Genomic DNA, 26,435 nt, shown 5'->3' on the forward strand with positions numbered 1-26,435 from the left:
GGGACACCATTTAACACTTAGTGTTTAGTTCTGGGATTTTCCATTTAATATTTTCAGACTGCAGTTGACTGCAGGTAACTGAGACTGTGAAAAGTGAAACCACAAAGGAGGGGAGTACTGTACCTCCATATTTTCCATTTCTGCTCTTCATTCCTATTCCATGGCCAGCCATTTGTCCAGTTGTTTTAGAACCATTTGTTGAAGAGACTTTCCTTTCTCCATTGATTTACCTTGGTTTCTTTGTTGAAAATCAAGTGATAAGGTGTTTGTGGGTCTAACTTTTGGTCTGCTGTTAAGCATACTTCATGAATTCATTTTAGATAATCTATTTTTCAGTATTTACAATTTCCATTGAAACGCTATCTGATAATTCCAGTATCTGGTTCACATGTAGTTCTGCTTCTGTTGACTCTTATCTCTTGATTATGGGTCAGTTTTTCCTACTTTTTTGCATGTCTCATGTTTTCTTAAGTGGATGCTGAGTATTGTGTATAAAATAATACTAGAGTGTAATATAGAACTTGTAAGCAAAGATATGTGCATAAGGATTTCTCTTAGATGTTTTAGCTGCAAGTAACAGAAACCGCTGCCTCAAACTACCGAAGCTAAATAGGATATTTTTTCACTTCTCATAACAGGAAGTTTCAGACTTCAGGAGCAGCATGTATATATGAATAACTAATAGATTAATTACCAATTAACCAGTTTTAAAATGTTTCTAAAAAACTGTTAGCTAATAAATTATTAGCTTAATTTAACTTTTTAAAATTTTACATATGATTATAATGAACCTTGCTTTTTGTATTCTGTAATTCTTTTGTCACATCCAGCTGAACTGTTAATCTAAATTAGTGAACTGTGACTACTGGCCACTTCGGAGAAGTATTTAATAGAGGAGTAAACAGTTAAAAGATGAAAAATTGGGCAGTTTCCTCCATTTCTAATAGTGGCTTTGTTTATTTTATATCAGCTTCAGGAAACAGCAGTGAGTTTTAGTTCATTGTTCTAAATATATTTTGACCTTTCTTAGTTGTACCTGTTGTGACTTGCCAACAGATTTTTCAAAATGAGGAACAGAAAAAAAGAACATAAGAATTTTGTTGTGGAAGACTATTCTCTCTTCTAAAAAATAGTTGTCACCTATTCTCTATTTTTGATTCATCTCTTTTTTTCAGGGGAATCGCCATTTCACCTGCGTTGCCTGGTGTTTTGTTGTCATGGTTACTTACAGTGGTGTGGGGAGGGGAGAGGTGCATAAGGTGGGGTCTGTCTGACTCGCCACGTTCTATATCTATGCATTGCTCTCTCTATATTTGAAGCTTGGGAGCTGTAGGTCACGCTCTTTTAGATAACTTTCCCAAAATGTGTAGAGAATGATAGAAAGAAAAATTTATCCTATAATTACAGTATTATTTAACACTATTTACAACAAATGTGTTTTTAAAATTTAGTTGCGTAGAATTGAGTAGTCTCATTTTATTATTCTCTCTGTGGTTGTACCTTCTTTTTCTTATATATTTGTGCCCCTCCGCCTTATTTTCTTGATTAGATTTAGCCTGTTTACCTAAAACTGGAAGACTTGAATAATTCTCTAAGAAAGCATAATTTACCAAACTGACTTGAGAAAATAGAACTATCCTGAGTCAACTTTCATGGAAGAAACAGAGAAATGTCTTAGAGTAAACCCTAGAAAATTATTAACTGCCAACAGTTTCACACAGGAATTATACCAAACTATTAATGAATGTGTTATTAAAATGCTATTATAAACTGTCACAGAGTATAGAAAAGACATACAGCTTCTAGATTGTCTTTATGAAGAGTATAACATGGCACTCACAACGTGAATCTACAGATCAGTTTTTCTTAAGATTATTGATGCAAAAATCCTAAATAATCAACATTATCTCCCTCATTCTCAAAGCCACTATTACACTTTATGGGAAAATACTAGAAATATTCCATTAAGAGTAAGAAAAGAATATCTGCTGTCACCACTGTTTTATCAAAGTGTGACAACCCCCAAAATGATGTGATAAATTATATCACATAAAAGTTTTTTTAAAACTGCTTAATCAAAATTAGTTTGAAGAGTCATAAGACAGATAATCAAATATTTGCAACCCATACCATGAAAAGACTAATATCTCTAACACATAAAGAGCCTTCTATAATTCAGTGAGAAAAGTGATCAACACCACAATAGAAAAATGAACAAAAGAAAAGAACAGACTATTCACAGCAATGAAATAAAATATAAGCAAGTATAAAGTTACTCAGTGTCATTTCTAAGAGAAACACAAAACTATACTTGTTAACACTATTTTCTCATCTGTCAACAGTAACACATGAGCATCTCCTCACCATTTCTGTTGCTTCTGGGAATGCAATCCAGTACAACCTCTATAGATGACAATTTTGGCAAACTATCAAAATTAAAGAACCACAGCCCTTTGACATGGCAGTTTCTCTTTTAAGAGTCTATCCTTCAGCTATGATTGAAAGTATGCAAAATGTGAACATTAGTCATTGCAATCTTGGTTCTTAAAGCTAAAGATTGAAAATAGCCATCAATATGGAATCATTATAATCCATAACGTGAGTTATGCAGGTAATATATTGATAGATAAATAACAAGGAAGCATCAACATCTGTGCTAGAATACGTAACATAAAAAAGCAAAGTTCAGAACTGTGTAACCATTTTGTAAAAAAAGCAGGGCTGGGGGGTCACAGAACAGAATTTATTTGATTGTATGGTTCTTAGACTATAAACTGGATGCCTTTGGGAAGGGGAACTGAGTGGCTGGAAGTCAGGATTATTTATACTCGTTTTTACCTTTCATATATCGAAGCCTCCAAAATTACAGTCATTTAAAGTCGTTGTATACTTTGAATTCTTGGGATGTAAATTATCTGTGTATTGTTTGTGATAATTAATTACAACCAATTTTATTGTTATTGGGTCAGAAGTTCTGGAAATACTTCCACATCTGTTTTTAAACCGAATCCTTTTGTTTCAGGATCTCCAGCAGAACTATCTCCTACTACTCTTTCCCCTGTTAATCATAGTTTGGGTAAGTTGCATATACTTCGCGCCCCCCCCCCCCCCCCCCCACTTTTTATACCTTGTCACTTATTTACATGTCCTCTCTGGTCATTATTTTTCATATATAAGAAAGAGATCCCAATGAATAATCAAATGATTGTTCAAATTAATGCTTTTTAAAAATGAAACTGGTAATGTGCCTCACTCAATATTACTAAAACTCTTTTCTACTGGCACATAATGGAAGAAACTAGCAGTCTTTTTATGCATGAAAAATCAAATTCTTTATTCATGGAAAATTTTATGATCTATATGGCTAGATTTTTATGGGTATGTTTTTTATGATGTATTTTGGAATAGCAATTATTAATATAAGAGGTAATGTGTATAAATTATATATATATATATATATATGTATATATATATATATACATACACACACACACACACACACACACATACATACACGTATATTGCAAATATGTACATGTGGTATGGGGTGTGTGTGTATGGGTGTTATTTTTGGCCTTTATTTTGCCTTGCTATTTAACAATTTCTCTTCAGTTGACACATTTGGAATTCTAAAAATCAGTTTTTCTCATGATATTCCTTATGACATATTCTAATAAAAATTACAGAAATGAAATGCCTATGACCCTAGTTTTCTCATGAAATATGTAGATTCCTTTGATTACATACTCTGTTTCCACTTGCACACTCTTTTAGTTTTACTACTTTTAGTTTCTTGTGTAATGTGGGTGTTTTGTGACTAGGGTAGTCACTGAAATCTTACGTTAAAATAGACAAATGTCAAAAAGATGTCATTTTATATTCCATTATGACAGTTTTTCTTATGGCTTTTGACTTAGCCCTTGCTCCAGCGTTTTTCCACTTTATCCTACCAAAAACTGGCTTTATTCTGCAAGGTCATTTACTTGACCTGTAGTGGTCTTATATTTGAATAGGAACCAGGGTAAAACTACTAGGAGAAAAAGTGATCCACCATGAAGTTTAACAAAGATGTTTGAAGATTGGATGACTTTATGAGATGGGGGAAATAGAAAATCCAGGATGATCGATGGAAACGAGTTTCTGATGCGGATGTTAAGTCTACTTCCTGAGCTGTTGCCATTGTAGGCTGGCATGGGGCTTGTACAGATGCTGGTACTCAATCTGCTCTTGGCTTGAATTGTTCACACAACATTTCTTGCTCTAACGGTTGGTTTGTTTGTTTCCCCCAGATTTGCAGCCAGTTACGTACTCAGAACCTGCATTTTGGTGTTCAATAGCATATTATGAATTAAACCAGAGGGTTGGAGAGACCTTCCATGCATCACAGCCCTCACTCACTGTAGACGGCTTCACAGACCCATCAAATTCTGAGAGGTTCTGCTTAGGTTTACTCTCCAATGTCAACCGAAATGCTACCGTAGAAATGACAAGAAGACATATAGGTATGTTTTTTTACCTTCTGTGAAAAACCAGTGCTCATAACGTGAGCATGATGTGGTTAACCACATCAAGAAATTATGTGCAAAGGAGCCTGCTCTCTCTCTGACAGTGCACAGCTTCACTGCTTTTAGTAGATCCTGGTGGTCCTTCCATCTGCAAACTCTTTATTGGTCACCCATGATATTGGGAAGTCCTTCAATAAATAAGTGTTAAAAATACTTTACACTGCAAGTCATAAAAATTGTCATGTTCAGATTTTAGGATTATTTTAACAAATGATCAATTTTTTTCAGATTGTTTATATCTCCTAGTTTGTTCGCCCTTCAGTGAATTCATATATTAAATCAGATCTTACTATTAATCTGAAGCAAGATAAGTAAAACAAGAACTACCATTTAATATAGTACAAAAAATATTTTAGAGGATCTCAAAATGTGGTAGTTCCAACACCCTTCAACACCCTTTCAGAAAGTTTGTGAGGTCAAAACTGTTTTCATAATACTACTAGGATGCTTTTAACTTTTTTCACTTTGATTCTCTAATGAGTATACAGTGAAGTATCCAGAGGCTAGATAGCATATGATCTTAAAAGTAGACTCATGAGAATCTAGCCCTCTTCTGTTAAGTCAGACATTGAAGAGATTGGCAAAAATGTAAAACATTGCTACTCTTCTCACTAATTTTTTTTTTTTTTTTTGCTTGGGAAAATAGTTATTTTTATAAACATAGGTTTATTACTTTGATTTTTAAAATTTTTTTTGAATCTGTTCTATTATCTAATATGGTAAGTTTCCATAGATGTAATCCACATAAACAAAAACTCTTCGGGGCCTTCAGTATGTTTTTTACTGTGACGTAAAAAATGTTTTGAGCGCTACTAATACAACTATTCTCATCACCTCAAAGTAACTTCTTTTAGCAATAGTTTGCTTCTGTTGTTGTTTAATGAACCATTACCTCTTACCCATTATTTCCTATGAAAAATAATGCTGATCACTAAAGAGCGAGTGTGATACTACAAAGTGTTTTAGGGAGTTAAAAGGTCTGGTACTTGGCTGCATGTGGAATTTCTCAAATCTTGCTTAATGAATAAATTTTGTATAACCTTGTTAAGATACCAAGGTGTCTTGTAGGTGAGGAAGTCTTCTGACTATCCACCCTACTTTAAAAAAGTTCTGTTTTTCTGTTTTAATTAGGGTTCCCCATTCACTTCTGCAAAATTTTACATTGCTGAAATTATTAGATCATCTTTTTACTTTTGATTTCTAATTTATTGGGTGGTTTTGATCAGAGAACATAGCCTGAAAAATGTCTACTTTTTTGACTTAATGTTTTCCTGATGGTCAGGTACATGTTGCTTTTTAAATAGGTGTTTTGTAGTCAGAAGAGAACAGGATATCAGGTTCTATATTTATGTACTAAATCTGGCTTGTAGGTTGTTTAGTTAGTTTTCTTTTACTGCATAACACACTTAACTAGCCTGAAACTACGCAAATGTATTATGTCCCAGTTTCTGTGGATCAGGAGTGCAGGTATGGATTAGGAGTCTCCTCAGCATCTCACAAAGGGAAATCAAGCTGTCATTTGAGCTGCTTTCTCATCTGGAGCTTGAGATCCTCTTCCAAGCTCACATGAGTGTTAACAGAATTCACTCCTTGAAGTTGTAGCACTGAGGTCCTCATTTCCTGCGGAAGCTGCTTTCAACAGCTAGCTGCCACCTGCATTCCTTGCCAGATAGCCCCCTCCATCTTCTTAGTCCACAGTGGAGACTTTCTTATGTTGTCTTCATCTCTGTCACTCACACTTTGAGGGGATATCACCTGCTCAAGTCAGGCCCGCCAAAGATAATCTCCCTTTCTTGAGGTCAGCTGATTTAAAACCTTCGTTACATCTGAGAAGTCCCTTAACAGCAGCACCTAGGTGAGTGCTGAGACGATAGGTAAGATGCACGCACACCAGGAGTGAGACCCTTAGATGCTGTCTTACAACATTGCCTTCCTTTCACGGTTGTTTTTTCTTATATTGTATCTCTAATATTTTGTATGTGATCTGTCAAATTCTGAAAGAGGTATATTGAAATCTTCCAATATAATTTTTCCTACCTGATTCAGCTTAAATATCTAGGGATTTGGTTGCCCCCATAATATATATATTTTTAAAGGGGCAAATGACTTTAACCTCTTGATTTTTATTTCCTTTTTTTCTTAAGCTTAGTGGGATCTTTAAAAAAATACTACTTATTATAATTAAGGTATATTTCTCCAAACATTAGTTAATTCCTTCAAAATTAACTCAATTTATTTTACTTATTTTAAAAGAACGCACAATTTGTATGAAATTTTTCATTTTACTGTCCATGCACTTCTCTATATTGTTTAAATACTCTTTTTCTTATCCTGCCCATCCCCCAGCCACCACCCTGTTGAAATACTTTTCATAAGCATGTTTTATTTTTACAAATCAATAAAATTATTGTAAAAAAATGCTTGGAAAAATATACAGTGGTATGTTTCAAAATTAGACTTCAAAAAAAACCATAGCTATGGAAAATATCATGTAAATACCTTATATCATTTTAATATTCCCCCAAGAAGACGCTTCCAAAGTCATGCTGGAATAGTAAATGTTATAAAACTAATCCCATATGTATTTTGTTTTAGGAAGAGGAGTGCGCTTATATTACATAGGTGGGGAAGTTTTTGCTGAGTGCCTAAGTGATAGTGCAATCTTTGTGCAGAGCCCCAATTGTAATCAGAGATACGGCTGGCACCCTGCAACAGTGTGTAAAATTCCACCAGGTATGGATACAACAATGTAAATAAACCTGTCATATCAACTTCCTGAGTTTTTCTAGTTGCTATTAATTTTAGGAATCAGGAGATGATTTGCATGCTCGTATTCTAATATCTATAGCCCTTTTTAAAATTATTTTCTTACAGCGATACTCTTTTTACACTTTTTTTTTTTGTTTTTTTGTTTTTTGTTTTACTTTTTTCAATCGTAGGCTGTAATCTGAAGATCTTCAACAACCAGGAATTTGCTGCTCTTCTGGCTCAGTCTGTTAATCAGGGTTTTGAAGCCGTGTATCAGCTAACTAGAATGTGCACCATAAGAATGAGTTTTGTGAAAGGGTGGGGAGCAGAATACCGGTATGAAATACATATTCAGTTCTTAAATTTACACAATATAATTCTTTTTTCTTCCATCCTTTACGTCTTATGGAGTTCACATGTATCTGTTTTCATTGATTTTACAGAGTCAGCAAATCTTTATATAAAATAGCAAAAGAAAATTGGAGGCCTCTAGATTCAAAATATTTACAAATTCCTATCCAGGCATTATAGAAGATAGAATTGAAACATGTATGGACATGCACTGTAACATAATGCAGAGTGTTAAATAGCATAAAGGGGGTATATTGGAAGGGTTCTGTCAGTTCATGGAAGAAAAAAATGTTTTCACTGGGGCTCACGGAAAGCTGGTCGAGATGGCATATGCTCGAGGTTCTAAAAGATGCACAGTATTTTAGTAGTCACAGGTCTGAGGGGGTGGGAAATGATGATCCTGGCAATCAAATGGCACTTCATTTTGCCTGGAGTATAGAAAAATACAGAAGAATAAGGCTGGATAAATAAATTGAGACCATTTGAGTATTAGGTTAAGAGATGGAACTTTATTCAGTAATAGAAGGGGTACTTGTCAGGTGTCAGGCTCTGTGCTGTGTTTTAAGTGCAGTCAGTATCTTATGCCTTTCAATATGGCTAAGAATTTCTATTTCTGTTAACTATCTTTTCTTTACAAGGTTGCAATCTTTGTAAATAAAAAATGGTTCAAACTAATACTGCTTATTTGGAAATAGGCTTAGAAGAGATTTGATAATTTGCCCAAGGACACATTGTAAGTGGTGGAGAAGGGACTTGAGGAAAACTCTCCTTGACTTAACCTCTTTTCTAAAGATAGTGGTAATGGTTACATAATTGAGTTTTCCAAAAGCGAATTTGTTGTCAGGGGATAAGATAGATTACAATACATTGGATTCCATGTCAAAGAAAAGGAAGACTTCCTCAACATATTAAAAAATAGAACTATTAAGATAAGTATTTTACTAACAATTGTCACCCCAATAAATTTAATAAAATAAAATTTAAAAAAAAAAAAGCAAACAAACAAAAAAGATAAGTAAAATATTTAGTCTTTCTCCAACTCATATCGCTTACTCTCTGAATGCCTGCATAAAAAGGTATTCATATAGTACTAGTATTCCTGTTTCATTCAGTAATTTGACCCCTTCTTCAGAATTTATATCATTTCCTTTGGACTTGATTCCCTATCTTAAACAAGTTTTGTGAAGTGTATGATTTTTTAGATAATAAAATTTGAGGTCTTCTGGTTGAATATTTTTATAAAAATATATTCTGTTATGTATTTATATCCTAGAATGGAGACTTACCACTATTTTGTCCAAATTACAAGAGTAGAATAATTCATTTTGTGACTGCCATAGTGCTCTTTTGTTTAATCATTTCCCTTTGAGATGTGATACCTTTAAAGAATGCTGAGTTCCTCTTTTTCTTTGGACTTGAATGGACTGGAATTGATATTAAAATTAGATTCAAATGGTACAAACGGCATTAAGTTTTTAGGTCAGAGGTCAGCCTTTTTTTTTCTTCAAAAGATTGGAATGTTGCAGAACATGTTAGAAATTCAGTGGCGTTAAATATGAACTGCATGGGTCAGGGAGAATTCCATGTATATCTATAGGTTATCTGCTAAGACCAGTTTTAATTGGTATAGAGAGATACTGCCCTTCGTTCACTGTGGACTCTGCCATTCTTTAACCCAGAGACAATTTAGACTCTGTAATTATGAGAAGCAGTAATATATAGTATGTTTTTATGGGTTTGAAGTCAGGTACACCTACTTTGGATAATAAAATAGTTTTCCTTGAATATTTACAGAGCAAAATAACATCAGATACCTGTGTATCTGTGAACTCCGGGTAGTTACCAGAAACCTTCAATCCTTAATGACACTAGAGCTGCAAGGGTAGATCTTATGGCTATATTTCTAAAACTGTTTTTCCTTTTCTTTAATGCCAGCTCGATTCCCAGCATAAAAATCAGGAATATAGTAAACAGGAAATACAGATGTGTAAAGAATTCGTATTTTATTGAGAAATAAGTGAATCCGTACTGGAGTGACTAAACAGGTAGAGGAGTGGATAATGCCTCAGGTGCATTTTTGTGCCCAGATAAGTATAGTGACAGCCTTCTTAAACCTATTTGTACCCTTTGTTGACCTGGATTAAGAATTATTCCTGAAGGTTAAACTAATGTAGTAATAAAATATTCTGACTGAAAACAAAGTGGGAAATATTCAGAACTCAGCAGATGGCAAAATGAAAATTAAAGGGATCTTGGCAAAATTACTGCGAAAGGCCTGATCTGAGGGAGAGATGGAAGGCAAGAGAAACTTTATGTGAATAACGAAAAAAGAATGGAGGGGAAGATAAGACAGGACCAGTCTTGCCTATACCTCCTGGTTAGTAGGAGGCAGCTTGTGAAGTGTGCTAGTGCAATTTTAAGATGCATAAACCAACATATAGTATCATATCAAAATAAGGCAAGAAGTCTGTAAAGACCAGATTTGTGACTGTTGTATTAAGTTCATGTGTCATGTTTTAGTCATGATCATGGATCAGAATATCTCAGTGTGTCTCGGACCCTGAGACAAGGATTCAAGTGCAAAATGTTTGTTCAGGAAATAGAGGAAACACTGGTAAGGAAGAAGGAAGCGGGGAAGTGAGGTAGGGGAGGGAAGGCAGCCAGTACCATTATTAAGCAATCTACTATAGTGGGTGGGTCACCAGCTTATTCTCTGAGGAAAACTTTGGAAAACAGTAAAGAACATACAGAATTATCCCACCCAGAGGGAAAGGAAACGGGGTATTTAAATGCCAATTCCTGTGTCATTAGTTGTTCCTGGAGATAGAATTTCCTGGCACTTCTAGCCTGCTACACATGTGGACAGAACAGAGAAGTTCTCAGACAGAAAAATGCAGATACCTGTGATTGGAAGTTGTCTACAGAACGTTTTGTTGAAGTACTAAAGGTGTTGCTTATTAAAAGCCTGCATGATGTTGCTCAAAGGGGTGTTGCTCGTTGGCCTTGTCAGGGACTGTTGAACTGCCCTTAACACATTGCGTACGGATCATGAGAATCTTCACGAGGGATTTAAACCCCGCTGTATGCAACGTGTTAACATTCTGTGATGAGCTTGGCTCAGAATTCTGTTTTGTTTTGGTTTACTTTAAATTTGAATCCTGTTCCACTTAGACTTCATTTAAGTAGCTTCTATTATGTGGTTGATTAATAAGTAGGGTGACGATATATCTTGGTTAGCTTGGGACAGTCCTAGCTTACATCTCTTGCTCTGCCATGATTATTAATAGAGATTACATTCTCTCGAAAAGGTGGCCCATTTTGGATGGTAAATACGGTCATCCTATTACTTTTAATTTGAGGGGCAAAGAATGTTTTTATAAATCTCTTTAAAAGAAAACAAAAAGTCATTGGAAATACTTTGCTAGACTTTGAGGATTAAGCAGTTTTCAAAATAATAATCAGATATCTAGGCTTAATAGTTGTTCAGAAGGAGTTAGTTTTCAGTATATACAACCTTTTACTGTTGTCTAAATTCTGAATGCATATAGCTAAACGTAGTCATGTTCTTTTCATAATTATTTTCTTATATTCTTTTAAACAGAAGGCAGACGGTAACGAGCACTCCTTGTTGGATTGAACTTCATCTGAATGGACCCCTACAGTGGTTGGACAAAGTATTAACTCAGATGGGCTCCCCTTCAGTGCGTTGCTCAAGCATGTCATAAAGCTTCACCACAATCAAGTCCCATCAAAAGACTTAATGTAACAACTCTTCTGTCATAGTGTTTGTGTGTGGTCCCCATGGACTGTTTATCCAAAAATTCAAGCTAGAAAACAGCACTTGAGGTCTCATCAATTAATGCACCTTGTGGAATCGGTTTCCTGTTTTCAAATAGTAGATGGGAAAATTAGTGTCTAGAAATACCTTCCCATAAAGGAGGAAGAGAAGATTTTAAAGACTTGCTGATGTCTTGGGCATAAAACTGAGTGTCCCAAAGGTTTATTAATATCAGTAGTAGTTATGTGTACAGGTAATGTATCATGATCCAGTATCACAGTATTGTGCTGTTTATATACATTTTTAGTTTGCATAAATTAGGTGTGTGTGTGCTGCTTCTTGATTTAGGCAAGCCTTTATAAAGTTACAGTACCTAATCTCTTATTCCCACTTCTCCGTTATTTTTGTGTGTCTTTTTTTAATATATAATATATATCAAGATTTTCAAATTATCATTTAGAAGCAGATTTCCCTTGTAAAAAAAAACAACTAATTTTTCTGCCTTTTACCAAAAATAAACTCTTGGGGGAAGAAAAGTGGATTAACTTTGGAAATCCGTGACCTTAATGTGTTCAGTGGGTCTTAAACATTCACTCTTATTTGTTTGTGTACTGCTAAATGTCATTATAAGGGAGCTTTGCAGAAAATCTTTCCAAACCTCTTCTCCATTCCTACTTTTGTTCTGATACCAAAACAGCATAGTGTGACATCCGTCACCAATAATGGTTGCACTGATACTGCCCGCACCAATTAATTCTGGATACAGTAAGAATTCATATGGAGTAAGTCTCTTAGTCTTACACCAAATTTCAACAGATGATAATTGACTTGTGTAACCTAGCAGTCTATTGATTTATCCTTATACCTCCTAAAAATGCGCAGGTGGCAGTATAATTATTTTCAGGGATATGCTACAATTATATTTATCCTTTTTTAAAAGCCAATCTATAGATATAAACACTCTTTTTAAAAAGGTATTTTTAAATATTTCAATAGCAGACCTAGTGCTCTTTGATTTGAGTTTCATTTGATTTAGGTACCAAATTGTATTATGAATGGACCGTTTGTAAATGTAATCGCTTCTGCAAATTACCTAGAAAAGTATTGCTGAGATATGATCAGCAGATAAGGGCCATCTGTTTTTAAAGTATGTTGTATTCAATTTATAAAATCTATGTTATTTTACATAATTATGAATTCAGAATTTTAAAAATTGGGGGAGAAGCAGTTTAGCAACTTTTTTAGCTTATAATTAATTACCTACGGTCTGAACTGTTCTTAACATCCTGAGTATATGGCTGACTATTAGAACCAACCATATTTTATGTTCTGCAGTGAGAGGAGTTTCTAGAAGCTCTGTTGGTAGTCCATTCTGCAGCACATAATCCTGTCTCTAATGTTAACTCATTGCTGTTTAAACATTTCTTGTTTGCATCTCAATAGCAATTAAAAATAAGCACTCCTCATCTCTTTCTAGTAAATTTTCATGTTTTTAAAGATAAATATCTTAGGTACTTGTTTTCTGAAACCATATTCACCTGTCTGTACAGGTGTCATTTTTTAATATTTTGCAGCATTTGGTTGTTTTCTATTAGATATTCCTCATTTTCCAATATTTGTACGTGTGTTCTTGTAAAATTGGTATAGTGATTTTTTTATTCATTTAACAAATATTTATTGTTCACCTGTTACATGTGCGGGAACTTTCTTAGCCTTTGGGTAAAGGTGAACAAGACAGCTAGGGTCCTGCGTTTGCTGAGACAGCAGTTACTGTAACCCTTAATCAGCTTCTTTGTCTATGAAGGAGATAAACAGGGTCCTGTGATTGAACATCACAGAGGGAAGGAAGGCTTCTCTAAGGAAGTGAGTGAGGCTTGAGCTAACACACGGCACAAGAAAGGAGCAAGCCATGTGGAGAGCCAGGGACATAGCATTCCTGGCAAAGAGAACTGCATCAAATGCAAAGGCTCATTTTACAGGAAACTCATTATTAGGTATGAGTGCTTTATACAAACACCTCTCTCCAGATCCAAACCTGAGGATCAGAATGGTTCTATAATTTATAATAGTTGAAGGTGGCCTTATTTTGTGATAGACTGCTTCGCATGTCATTCTCAGTAATAGTTTCTTCTTCCTCAAGCCTGCTGTAAGAAGTTTGTCGTTTGCACCAGGTCAAAACCATTTAATTTAACAACCCTTTTTTAAAATCTGCCTTGGGCCAGTTTTCACCATAGTGTCTGGCTGCTTGCTTCCAGACTCCCCGCTGCCTGCTAATTACTACTCCTACAGTCCCTGCTGTTGTGATTGGCGTAAATGTCCCAGGTACTAACCACTGGCAGGTCTGCTGAGATAACTAGTGGAGCCTCTGCCCTTTGGGGGTGTTGACCGCCTTGAGAACTTGTAGTGATGATGTCAGGAACAGTTCTGGGGCCAGAACAGCTTTGAAAGTGGTGGAAGGTGCTCGCAGTTACTCTCGCATTGATAAGTAAAGCAGTGCCAACTGCAGCATTTCAGTAGTGGATTACGCTCTGCAGTTACGGTGGGGTTCTTGTGTACACTGTGAAGCTGGGACACAACTCTTGGGAAACACCAATCGTATTGAGCACTTGACTTCATGGTGGTGACTACATTTGTGTGAATATGTTTAATGATCATGGCCACATTGGGTTTTTTTTAAAACTTACAAATTCTTATTTCTGGAATTTCTGGACCACAGTTGACCAGGGTTAACAAACCATAGAAAGCAAACCAGATGGGGGGGTGGGCGTGGGGGGCTACTGTTGTTAATAGAGAGGCAAAATTGGCCCATTTTACTTTAGTGATAGAGATGTTTTTAAGCAATACCTCCCCAGAATTCCCTCTTGTTGAAGATGAGCGAAAAAGCATGTTTTTGTCTGCTTTTCCCCTCACATTCAGGTAGTCCCCCAAATACATGGCAGTTTCCTGCACTGTTCACAATTCAGATTTCTTGGAATATTTCAACAAAAGAGCATCTGCAGTGCCCAAGTAGTAATCCTAACCAGTGGCTTTTTTCCATGTTTGCTTTCTAATGACATGCTATTTTTGCATTCTGTATTACTCACTGTGGCCTAATGTTGATCGTTTGGGTTTTTTTCCCTTTATAGGGTTGTTTTCATTCTTCTAAGTGCTAAGATTTCCTCTGTGTTGAATTTTGTCTCTATTTAAATGAGCAGCACTATTTAGAATTTCTCCTCCACAGTGCTGATAGTTTCCTCAACTTAACAACATGAAACTGAATGACCACGCTGTTAGATTTAGGTGAATGGCAGTTTTCACAGTGGATTCCAGAGAGACACATAGGGAATAGGAGGCTGGTGATACCCCCCCTGACTTTGGTCTACCAGCGGCGGCTTCATTTTTATTCTGTGTTGGAATTCTACATAGCTTTTGTTTTTTTCATCGTATTGCTTTAAAACAAAGTTTGAGCAGTCATTATAACCACTGGTTAAGATTGGAAAACAACTGGGTTTCAGCCCACCTTTTGGAATAACCCTCCTTGTGTTCTTTTCTCATCCTACTTGAAGAAACTTTCCTGATTAGGTTTGAACTACACTAATTCTACATTACGATGTCCGTTCATTCAGTAAACATTTATCAATGCCTGTTCTGTACCCAGCCACTGTGATAGACGCTGAGTAACAAAAAGATGACTGGGATTTGGTCCTGACCCTCACAGTGTGCTTAGTCGTGTGGAGGTTACTTGCTCTCTCGGGACCCGTCACTTTACCAGAAGGAAATCTGCCTAATTTCTCTTGGAAGCTAAATAGTCTTATTCTATACTCTTAATTCTGTATTCCGAGTATATATTTGCAAATTGTTGAATATCTAGTTTGTTTGTTTTTTACCTTAAATCATACCCGGTTTGGATGATTCATCTGTCTTTTAAACATTGTCAGATTTTCTCCTTTGTTAAAATTATTTTAATTTCACTTTTTTTGTACCTTTATTGTCAGTTTCATCAAGACTGAAACTTTGAAAGTGAAAAACAATCAGTCTAGGCTCTTGCTAGTTGAAATCTAATAAAAGAGTTTATATACCCAGTTAGTTTCTCTACCTCTTCCAAAAGCTGTCCAAATATACCTTTAAGATTTTTCTGTCTTTTTAAAATAACTAAATACTTTGAGCATTTATTCAGTAATAGGTACCCTCCTGGTCTGGTTGATTGGGGGATCTAAAGTAAAACAAGACAATCGTCACTGTACTTAAAAGTTTGTCTTATGTGCAGTCTTGGCTGTCATAGCCAGACATTCCAGTTTCCTCCGTTTGCCCCCCTCTGCACCACCCACTCAGCATCTCTAGATAACTAAGTAGTCTGTGGAGATAAGCAACACATGATCTTTTCTTTTACTCAGATCTAACACATGGATGTTTAGACATAACAAATTATTGCCCATTTTGTTTCCTCCATGGACTTTACTTTGCTAAATCCTTCCTATTCATCAGCTGAATTTTATTCTTCCTCCCCTTCTCTTGACAACATGTGTCCCTAGTGGTTTTGCTGGTTGCCCTCTTCCTTGCCAACCATGTTTTATCTGCATACATCCGAATGTTTCTCTCCTTTGAATTTTACTAAGGACCAAATAGGATAGTGCTGTTCAGACCCAGAGTCCTAACTTCTTTGCTCTGAAGGTTAACGTTCACATTGGTCAGTCCCTTTAACAGGAGATGTTCTCTCCAGTGAAATGTCTTTGTGACGAGCAAATAGCATAAATCATCAGATGCTATTTTAACTTGTGGTTATGATGATGGACTTGTCTGGCAGTTGCAGCCTGCAATACTAGTAGCCTTGTTTCCATCATGGAGCATTGGGTTATTATATTTAGTGCAATCGAGTAATGGCGGTAGTGTGTGGTCTCTGGAGGTCGTCAGAATCCTACTCTGGACTTCCTTTTCAAGTTTTCATTAATATTTTGTCTGTTCAGACTACTTTTTTATGGATGGGGTTTGAGGGACAAATTATCTCTTGGTGTGGAATTCCTGTGTTGCCTGAAACAGGAAATGTGAACTATACTAGATGTAGACAGCCTCACGATAGTCTTTATGAAAAGAACTTCTTGTCTAATTTGTTCCCATGATTTCTTGAGTAGGAACTGTTTTATCTTGGATAGTATAGCTAACTTTATATATAGCATAACTGCCTTAAATCTTTTTAGTAGGAAATCAATTATATAATGTGTGTGTATGGAGATATACACACACACACACACACACACACACACACACACACACACTTACAGAAACACCTTAACAATAGGGGTCATATATCTGCATACATTTTAACAATGTCGAATGCTCTGTTGTTTAAATTCCAGATCTTGGTAAAAAGTTCTTAATTTGCTTGCCGACATTTTCCTTTCATGGACAGACCATCAGAGTAATTTTTGTTTTACTGCTGGAGTACTGGCGGTTCAGTCAGTACGCCATTTTTAGGCAGCTTGACAATTAAGAATCATAACGAATTCATTAACATCAAATGAAGCTCTGCCATATACCCTTCATTAAATTATTATACATCCAGTGGTCTCTGGAAGGTACTAACTTAGGGTTAACTTTCTTTTCCTTATTTAATATTTGTGAACCCCACCGCCTGCTTTTAATTCCCCACCCCAATAAGATTGCTGCTTAATATACCCTGGGAAGTACCACTACCAAGTCAAGTTCTGTGTTTAAAGGTAACCTGAAGATGGTTCAGACCTGACTTTCTTAGCTGTGCTCAACAGAAATGGACTTTCCAGAGTCCTTAGGGTCATCTATGATTCACAGGTTCTGACTAGAGCAGGGGTGTCCAAACTGCGGGCCGCGGCCCACAATCCATTTTTAATTGGCCCGCAGCAAATTCCAGAAATAGATTTAGTTTACTTAAATAAACCAGGTAAGGCAATACGTACTTCACCTCGAGTGAGTGGCCTGGCTGTTTGTGTATTTTACCGCATATGGCCCTTGGTAAAAAACGTTGAAAAAAGTTTGGACACCCCTGGACTAGAGTATCTTAGCCTAAGTTAATTTCAGCGTCAGTTGGTTTGCTGCCATAAGATCCATAGTAGACCCAGAATTTCACCAATAGTTGAGATGTAAGGACCCCTTGGAAGAATAATGCCACTGAGGGTGGGAGTAGGAAGGATTCATTAACTCTACACAAAGGACTGTTAGATTTTTTACTCCAAAAAATTTCCCCAAAATGATGTTCTACCTCCAAAAAAAAAAAAAGCTCTTCTCAAAAATTTTCAGTTTGCTCTTTTGGGTTTGGGGTAGGGATTTGCTTCTTATTTCTAATTAAAGATGATAATTTATTGAGCCATGAAATCTATAATGTATTGATTTAAGGACAAAAGTAAAGTTTTAGAATTATAAAAATAACATTTTCCTTTTCACACTTTTTTTCTTGTAGCTTTAAAGCTTTTGGCTATTTTACAATGTTAGTCACTAGATAACTTGCCATATTTCTGGTTCTATATTAAGTTCTACCCTTTACAATGCTGTAGCGTAGAGTAGGTTCTCAGCATTTATCTGTGGGAATAGAAGTCCTCCTAAAGTCTCTTTTCTTCCAAAGAGATTTTCCTTCTTTGAGTAAGTCCTTAAGAAAATAATCTATTTGTCGCTTTGATTATTCACATTCTTGGATTGTTCAAACAAAAAAATATTGATGATAAAGAATAGGGTCTTTTCTGGTGAATGTATGAACCTGCTTTAAGAATGTAATCATTTGTTGGTTTATGTAACTGATGTACACACATATCAAATTGGGAAAAATAATTATCACAAACATAGCAAGTAGTAACATACATGGATTTAAAATTTAAAAAAAAACACACTTTATTTCTTGGCAAAGTGTAGAAACCAAATTGGTTATTAAACCAACTTTACCTCAGGTTTTATTTTTGCTTTTTGACCCTGACCTTTAAGGCATAAATATTTGTTTCTTAGTGATAGTGAAGCTGTGACACTAACCATTTTTATACAAGAGGGCAAAATAAGAAAAACTAGAGATTACGATGAAAGCAGTTCTGCACTTGTTGAACTAGATCACAGCATTGTAGGCAAAATAAAAATGTTCATATCTGAGAATATTCTTTTGCCATCTTTTCCCAAGGCCAGACCTTCTGGTGGAGCACAGTTAAAATAACATAATTCAGGGCCTTTGTTATCTGAGGGAAATATCTCCAGTTGGTAGTCGTCTTTTCAATATATGAAGCAAGAATATGGAAAGTAGTTGGTATTGACTGGTTTCACCTAAAAAAAAGTATGAAAAAGCATGTAAAACTGGATTATTCATTCAGCTCTGAAAATCTCAGAGCAGAATATAACTGGACAAAACCACAAGAACTTTCAGAGGATTTGTCTGAAAACAGGTTTCAAGGATGAATTTTTATACACTGCTCACAAATTTGCTCGAGTACTACCAACTATTCTTAAAATTGACAGTTAACTAAGGTATTTATGGACTTCATAGGAACTAGCCATTATTAGCAAGTGTCCTAAAGATATTTTGAGCTGATGCCCACATAGGGAGCTTTATGCTCTTGAAAATTCTTTTCTCTAGTGATACCAAGGGAGGAGTGAGTGGTGTTTTCAGGCTGAGTAACTACTCTGGTGTGAGTGGGACTGAGGTTCCCTGGATGCGGGACTTCCATAGGTAAATCCAGGAGAGACCCAGGGCGACCCCAGGAGGAGCTGGTCACCCTGGGTCTTGTGATTTAACCTCACTCCCTTAAATGTTGTAATAGTTGGGATTAAATTCAGCTGCCCTGTGGCTGTCAACATTTCTGATACTTGGATATGTGTCCTCCAATCACTTACTACTGTGGATGGACTGTGAGGTTTATACAGTAGCTAGTGACACCAATATGGTGGCAAGACTAACACTAATGATCCAAGGACAGTAACGTGTAATGGAGTAGAGAAGAGGCAACTAGATAGCTAAGTCCTTCAGAACCTGTGTGTATATGTAAGTACTAATCTTGTCTTTAGGAGGTTAAATGTAATCTGACATTGAAATTTTTCAGTCAATGAAAACTGAGTGGTGGTGTGGCTTTCTTCTTGAGGGAATATACGGCCCTTTGATGCTCTATCCTCGACTACATTCCCCACACTGTCCTGCTCAAGAAGCCAGAATGTGGTGTTCTATTCTCCATAAATGTATTGCGATTACTAAATGCATTAGCCAATGGCAGGTGAACAAATTGGGCATCCTGATCCAGACTGAGCAGTGCTCTCAGTTCTGATAGCCCATCCCCTCAGGTGCTTAGCAGCTAGAACCCCGACCATAGGAGGTCAGATTTTTCTAATACAGCATTAATTCTGTAATGCAATATGATGGATGCAGAGTCTGTTCTTGTCTCCCTGTGGTGGTCCTCAGACTGCATCCTCTGTGCACTGTGATGTAGACGGTAGATGTGTTCTTTGTAAGCTTGAATCCTATGATTGTCAAAAGTATGATGTGGTTCCATTTTTGTTTTAATTAAACAATGAGCTGAGGCTTTATTACAGCTGGTTTTCAATTTAAAATTGTGAAATACTGATTTCCTGCCCGCCCACCCACACCAAATATTTTAGTCTATTTAAAGTCCAAAAAAATAGTTCTTAAGAAAACATTGCTTAACTGTCCTGTGATTTCTGGTCAATTTTTATATATATTTGTGTGTGTCTGTGCTTTCACTTTTTACCTTGTTTGCTCTCTACCTGTGTTAACAGTACTTTCACCATTGAAAGGTGAACATTTTTCCTAGCATTAAAAAAAAAAAGCCATTTGAGTTGTTTACCATTTATGATGGGACTAATTTTAATTGTTTTTTTTTATTTAAACTGATCTTTTTTTAGAGGGGATTATATTTTGTTGTCCATGACCTAAATTATATGGAAACAAACAAACAAACAAAAATTGGTGTGTGTATTTCACATAATAGGGTTAAGAAATGAGGAGTACATCTTTTTTTAAGTTTCGTGTTATGTAAAAAATTGATACCACTCCCCTGGCACACAGACAGGCACTGCGTAATACACCCCCACACAGCACATACCCACAGTGCTAGTAAGTGATGCATTTTAGTTTATTTCAGAGCGTGCCTATACCAAATGAAAGATCTAGTACACGTGATCTGTGGTGTAAACAAAAACAAACTAGAAGGTGAAATTCACATTTACTCTTGAAATGTACTCTTAGGAAAAAAGCAAATGCTATTTTCCAAAAAACTCCATTGAAAAACGTTAGGTAAGACATCGTGTACTCATAATTCGTTTTATCATCATCATGAAATAATTGAAAAACGTAAACTTTATTTAGAGCAACCAGACTTCCTTTTTGTGCCTTGTGGGAGCTCAGTTCCTAGGATGAATCAGTACTTCTCTGCGTAGCAGACCTGCTTTCTTCCAAACATTTAAAACATTCATGCTTTAGGATGTAACAAAAGGGACCTCAAAAGCTGAAATACCAAACTTGGCATGGAACTACAGCCCAGGGACTGGCATGTTTCATCAACAATTTCGTATTGATAGAAAACCTATTGAAACAAATTCTACTTAAATTGCTACAACATACAGTAAATCTAAAAGGAATCTCCAACATTGAACTTAAACAACATCACTTCAGTTGACAGAAGGACTAGCAGAGATTCTTTTCCATTGTCACCTCACCCTGGGAACATTCCTGCCAATCAGCCTGTTAGTGACACAGGTTGTCTACACTGGGAGATTTCTGCAACAACCCTAGAGTCCACAATTGCACATATTCTTGAGGCTGAAAGAGTAGGGGAGAAGAATGTTGTGTTTGGGCTTTCTCCCTGCTTGGCAAATCCTTTTTGCCCTTTGCTTCAAATTAGGTGGAAAGCTCCTTAGTGCAGAAAGCAGAATATTAGTGTCAAACTGATACACCAGTGCAGTCATTTTAAGCACCAACTGTGTCGTAAAAGCTCGGTGGAAACCATCCTCATTTGCTACTCAAGAACATTTGCACCATGAAATTGTCCAGCTTCCTTTTTAACAGACTCTTGTCCTTTTCATCAAAATACACAAGATGAACCCAACCTGAAAATTAAGTTCACAAATGTAGGCATGCAAAAGAAAATGGCAAAGGCATACATCAAAGCTATTATCTGCTACAATGAAATGGTATGGAAATATTTGTTACGCGATTAAACTGATGGTGGTTTTGTAAAACGAAGTCATGCTAGTTTGCACATAACGAAGGCATAATACTTAAAATTGTGTTAATAGCACGAACGTTTAATTAGACTTGTGGGTGACAAGTTAAGTGATAGGCAACAACAGACTAAGTAAGCATGCTTTTTTGGAAGCTACAAGAGAATAGAATGGGTTACTGTGCTCCATTCCAAGCTATTCGACCTTATGGTTATAGAAAACATGGAGTTTGTGATAGGGATTTGCCAAAGTTTTTACAACCTGTCCTCAATAGGCCTCTGCACCTACCTTAATGCTATGTGGTAATAACGTTGCTTACAAAGTTTTTCAAGTACCTGAGGAAAGAGATCACAGAGGAAGTAGAAGGTGCTTCTGAGCAATGCGGTGCAGGACGGCGATGGACAAAATGTGTAAGCACGGTGTTTGGAGGATGCATTAACTTGGGACAGATGGAGAGGACTTTTGAAGCCAGTCAAAATGAGGTCTTGGAACAAAACTTGTTTATTGGTCTGACTGCATGAAAACTGGACATTACTGATCTGTGTATAGTGAGTAGAAAACTGACAACCACAAGCTTGGTAGATAGTACTGTGAAGCCCACATCTAATAATAGAGCCTAGAACTCGGGGAGGTAAAAGCTGTAGATAGCTGTACACCTGGGGTTTCATAATCTGCAACAAGATTGTGCTGCCGAGCAGGCAAGCTGGGGCAAGGGGCAATACCAGCCATAATTCCAGCCAAGGATGGGGCTGATGGTTTGGGGGGTGGAGGGAGGGAGGAATTGAAACATATACGTGTGTGTATGAATTGAAACTTAACTTTTGCTCACAGCTGGAGATGAAAGAATCCTCTGAAATTTCGTGCAGAATTTTGTGTCCATGCAGTTTTTCTGATGAGAAGTAGTAGTTATCAAGAGGCCTTAACTATTGCCCAACAGAAATTCTCCATTGAGGCCACTTATCCTGAAAAACTAGAATTCACTCATCTTGTTAGTTTTTTCCCATAGGAGATCTTATCTCTAAACTATGTTTGATCACACTGCTTTAAATACAAATGCCTTGCAAATAAGATTTTAATATAAATGATGACCTTTTAAGTGGCTGTTTGCAGTTTTTAAGTATGTTTGGGCTGCAGTGGCACCATGAAGATTTAAATAAGCCTCGTTGAACATCTGGAAGAAAAATAGGTTGCCTTTTTATATTCAAAATATATTGAAAAGAAAACAGATTAGTGTCTTTGTTTCACCCAAGAACCACAAGCTTTTTCATTCCAACTTTTAAATTAAGATCTTGAATAAATAGCATGTGGTATCACCACGTTTTAAGAACATACTTAGTCAATCACAAACATATTTTCTAAGGAATTGAATTTTATAGAGATAATTGAATGCTTTCGTCTGTAACAGAATTAGTGTCCTACAAACCACTGTTTTTTTTGCTATGCTCTGAAGTTGTTAAAGGGGAATTTTCTGCTACAAGTTACATGCATAAAGGAAGTGTGAGGCAAAGGAAAATTCAATTTTTAAATTCTAAAATGACAACCACTGACAAAAGGTTACACTCTAAAAGGTTTAACTATTTTCTAACTAAAGCATTATTTTCCTGTCTTTTATCATTCCAGTATCCAGGTGCTTAAATTTAACCTAAGTATCAAATCAATATTTTATCAAGCTAGATTTGATAAACTGAATTTGGAATTCAAAGTTTCTAGCAATGTCTGTGTAACATCTCATGGTGTGATTTTTCATTTGCCAAATGGTCAGTTTCATTTTCTCCGTTATGTCCTGCTTCCGCCTTTTTCTGTCTACCCCTAAAATCCCCTGCAATTAAACCCTAGAATACTGCTGTATCTTAGGATATTTAATTGATCTGTTTCTATTAATTTTTTTAGGAACGTAATAACAAAAGGGAGAGAGATGTCTAAGAATCTGGCTTACTACATTCTCTAAAAGATCCCCGTTGAAAATGAGTTCATATTTTGTGTATCCACTATTCCTAATTTATATTTGTGAGGTTGTGCTTTATTCTAGTCAGTATTACCACCGAGGAACAACTAATCTTCAAATTTACAGGTTACAGAATTGGTGATTGGCTGAAGAGGGCTATGGAACATAAAATTCTTTCAGATAAAATGGGGAAATGGTGGAGGGTCTATATGATTTTGTCTGGCTGTCTGGGTGCTTCTCAACTGGAAGGCCATTTAAGCAACAAGAATGCTAAGGGTGGAATGCTTGAAAAAAACAGTCCTGTAATGGTCAAATACGAAAGCTATCTTGGATGATGGAATAAAAACTCAATTGCCTTCTTTAAACAGATGTTTTCTGTCTTTAATGACTTTGGACAGAATAACATTCTGCTAGTTTTAAGTTTTAGTTATCATTTCTGATGTGATGAAAAATGCAGCTATTCTCAGAATCAGAGGTTTGGCCCCGATTCTGCCAATTTGTTGTGACTTTAGATAAATCATTTAATCAGTCTGGCTCAAGTTCCTCATTTCCTCAGATTCCCCAGAATGAGGAAGTTACTTTTCAGGGTGGTTATGAGAATTAAATGAGTTCTTGAGAGCACTTTGCACAAAGAAGGTGCTCAGTATTAGACGACTCTATCTACAGTTGACAGAATGTCAAGAGATGCTTGCTAACAATGAAGGTCTTTACTGCCAAATCTTCCTCTCAGAAAAGTTTCGAGAGAGATGTCACACTCAGAGATGTCAAGTGAAAACCTATTGTAGCAATTATCTGTTGCCACAAAAGTAATGTACGCGAACCACAAAAACCCAGTGGCGTGCAACAGTGAACATTCATTTAGTTCATGAGTTAGAGCAATGATTTCGCCTGGGTTGTTCTGCGCAGTTCTAGCCATGCCTGGGGAGCATTGCAAGGGGAGTTGGCCTAAATGGAGCCACTCAGCCCTTTTCCCACATTGCTCATCCCCCGTCAGCTAGCCCAGGCATGTTTTCATGGAGGTGGCAAAGGGCAGCAGCAGGCGAGCCCAACCCCACAAGCCCCTTTCAAGTCTGCGTGCTTCTGCTGACTAGCATTGCCCAGAAGCAAGCCACGTGGCCAAGCACAGAGTGGAAAGGCACTTCAGAGTTAAATGGCAAAAGGGGAGCTTACAAGGAGGGGTGAAGAATTGGGGCTCTAAATGCAATCAATCCGCCAGCCCATGCTGTGTGCTGTCTGGAAGTTGTACTTGTTTGCCAGTGAAGAGGAAAAGGGAGAAGCTGACGAGATCCCAAATCGGGATCTGTTTGGATCAAGTGTTTTTAATTCGTACAGCATTAAGTAGACGCCTATTCTAACATACTACAGAGGGGCGTTAAGACCAAAGGAATGTATTTTCTTGTCTAACCTAGGTCTGACCTCGCTGTTGCTCCTGGCCATGACCACGTGACTGGAATGAACGAACGCCCTCTAAACTCTGAGCCTGGCTCGCACAGAACTAGAAGCGTCTACCTCGTAAATGAGGTAAAAGGAAGCATTCGATTCAGAGAAATCTTTTAGTGAAAATTGACATCCATTAATACCACTTCCAAAATCTTTCTGGGGCTTCTTAAATGCCGAAATGCTGTAAACCTGCTGTACTTCATGCTGGCCATTTGTAGAAGCGTGCAGTGCTTTAGGGAAGCTTTACCAATAATAATGCTTTAGCAATGATCTGGTTGATCACGGTATGTTGTAACTTGGACACAAATTGTAAAAAAGGAAACACCACAATTATCTGTGTCCTGTTTCTATATTACAAGTATCAAAAATTGAAGATTCTGAATCTCTGCTGTGGAGGAAGTTAGGAAGTGAGCTTCTTTCTGGAGACACAGCTGTACTTGGTAGCCCTAGAAAGTGGACTTAATCTCAGTCTTCAACTTCTGTGTGTGCAATGTTTCTTTACCACGTTTCTCAGGGAACTGAATATATTTCTCCCTGAATATATGTTTAAATGGGCTCCCCTTTCCCACTCTCATCTTTAATGGTCAAATAACTTATTATCATATGTAAATACATGAAAATATTTTGTGGTCTTTTACTGGGAGACCAGTGAATGGGACTATTTTTAATTTTTTTATTTATTTTATTTTATTTTGCTTTCTAATACACCTATTACTTTTTAAAAATATTTAAAAAAAAGAAAAATAACTACCCACATTACAAAAACTAGAGAAGACCACTGTTTGGTGTAATTTTTTCTACTTTTACTTTTGATGCACATGCATATTCATCAGGAAATGTTTGAAGCTTCTCTAACAGCACTTTCAGTTAGAGAAAGCCATTACAAATCTTAAGAAAAATCTCCAAAACACATTAAGCCATTCAGCAAGCCATATGGAGATGTAATATGATTTATTTTCACTTACTCTGAACAACACAAAAGATCTGTGTTGGTCTACTTAAAATTTGGTGTTTGAAATTAAATATAAAAATTTTAGACATCCTTTTCATGCATGATTTTTTATGTACTCTAAGTTGAGTATATACTTTGACTAGTGTATTTGGAACCAAACGTTTCTTTGTCTTGTCTGTTGCAAGTGTCCTCAAATAAAAGTGTGCAGTGGAATCAAAGAATTTTATTGATCAGCTAGCAATAAGTGTTCAGAGAGAATGAGCATAGAAAGTATATTGGACATACATAGTATTAAACATGCCAAGTTGATAAATTAATATTATGTTACAATATTTGTGATGACTTCCTTGATAATGTTTTGATAAATTATTTAGGTAGTTATTAGGTCAAGATCTATCTTTTCTTATTTTCCAACTTATAATTGTATTATCCAAAACTATTTCTACACATTTTACATGTAATCTGAAAATGTCTGAAAATAATAAGCTTTGGGTATTTTTT

At 36.3% G+C, this 26,435-nt stretch overlaps 1 protein-coding gene across 12 annotated transcripts in view; it reads left to right on the forward strand.

Moving 5' to 3' along the window:
* Positions 1 to 11,983, forward strand: part of SMAD2 (SMAD family member 2) — a 72,766-nt gene extending 60,783 nt beyond the window's left edge. For 8 of the 12 annotated variants that reach the window (XM_074340013.1, XM_074340014.1, XM_074340007.1 and 5 more), the window contains 5 exons: positions 3,023 to 3,076; positions 4,290 to 4,502; positions 7,161 to 7,298; positions 7,505 to 7,649; positions 11,266 to 11,983. In XM_074340013.1, coding sequence (XP_074196114.1) covers positions 3,023 to 3,076; positions 4,290 to 4,502; positions 7,161 to 7,298; positions 7,505 to 7,649; positions 11,266 to 11,389 — 674 coding nt within the window. In that variant the 3' untranslated portion in view covers positions 11,390 to 11,983. The remainder of the gene's footprint in view (positions 1 to 3,022; positions 3,077 to 4,289; positions 4,503 to 7,160; positions 7,299 to 7,504; positions 7,650 to 11,265) is intronic. The other 4 variants (XM_074340016.1, XM_074340015.1, XM_074340017.1 and 1 more) reach the window with 2 other exon arrangements.
* The last annotated feature ends 14,452 nt before the right edge of the window (positions 11,984 to 26,435 follow it).

The sequence above is a fragment of the Rhinolophus sinicus genome, linkage group LG09 (assembly GCF_036562045.2).
Source record: "Rhinolophus sinicus isolate RSC01 linkage group LG09, ASM3656204v1, whole genome shotgun sequence".
Classification (NCBI taxonomy): Eukaryota; Metazoa; Chordata; class Mammalia; order Chiroptera; family Rhinolophidae; genus Rhinolophus; species Rhinolophus sinicus.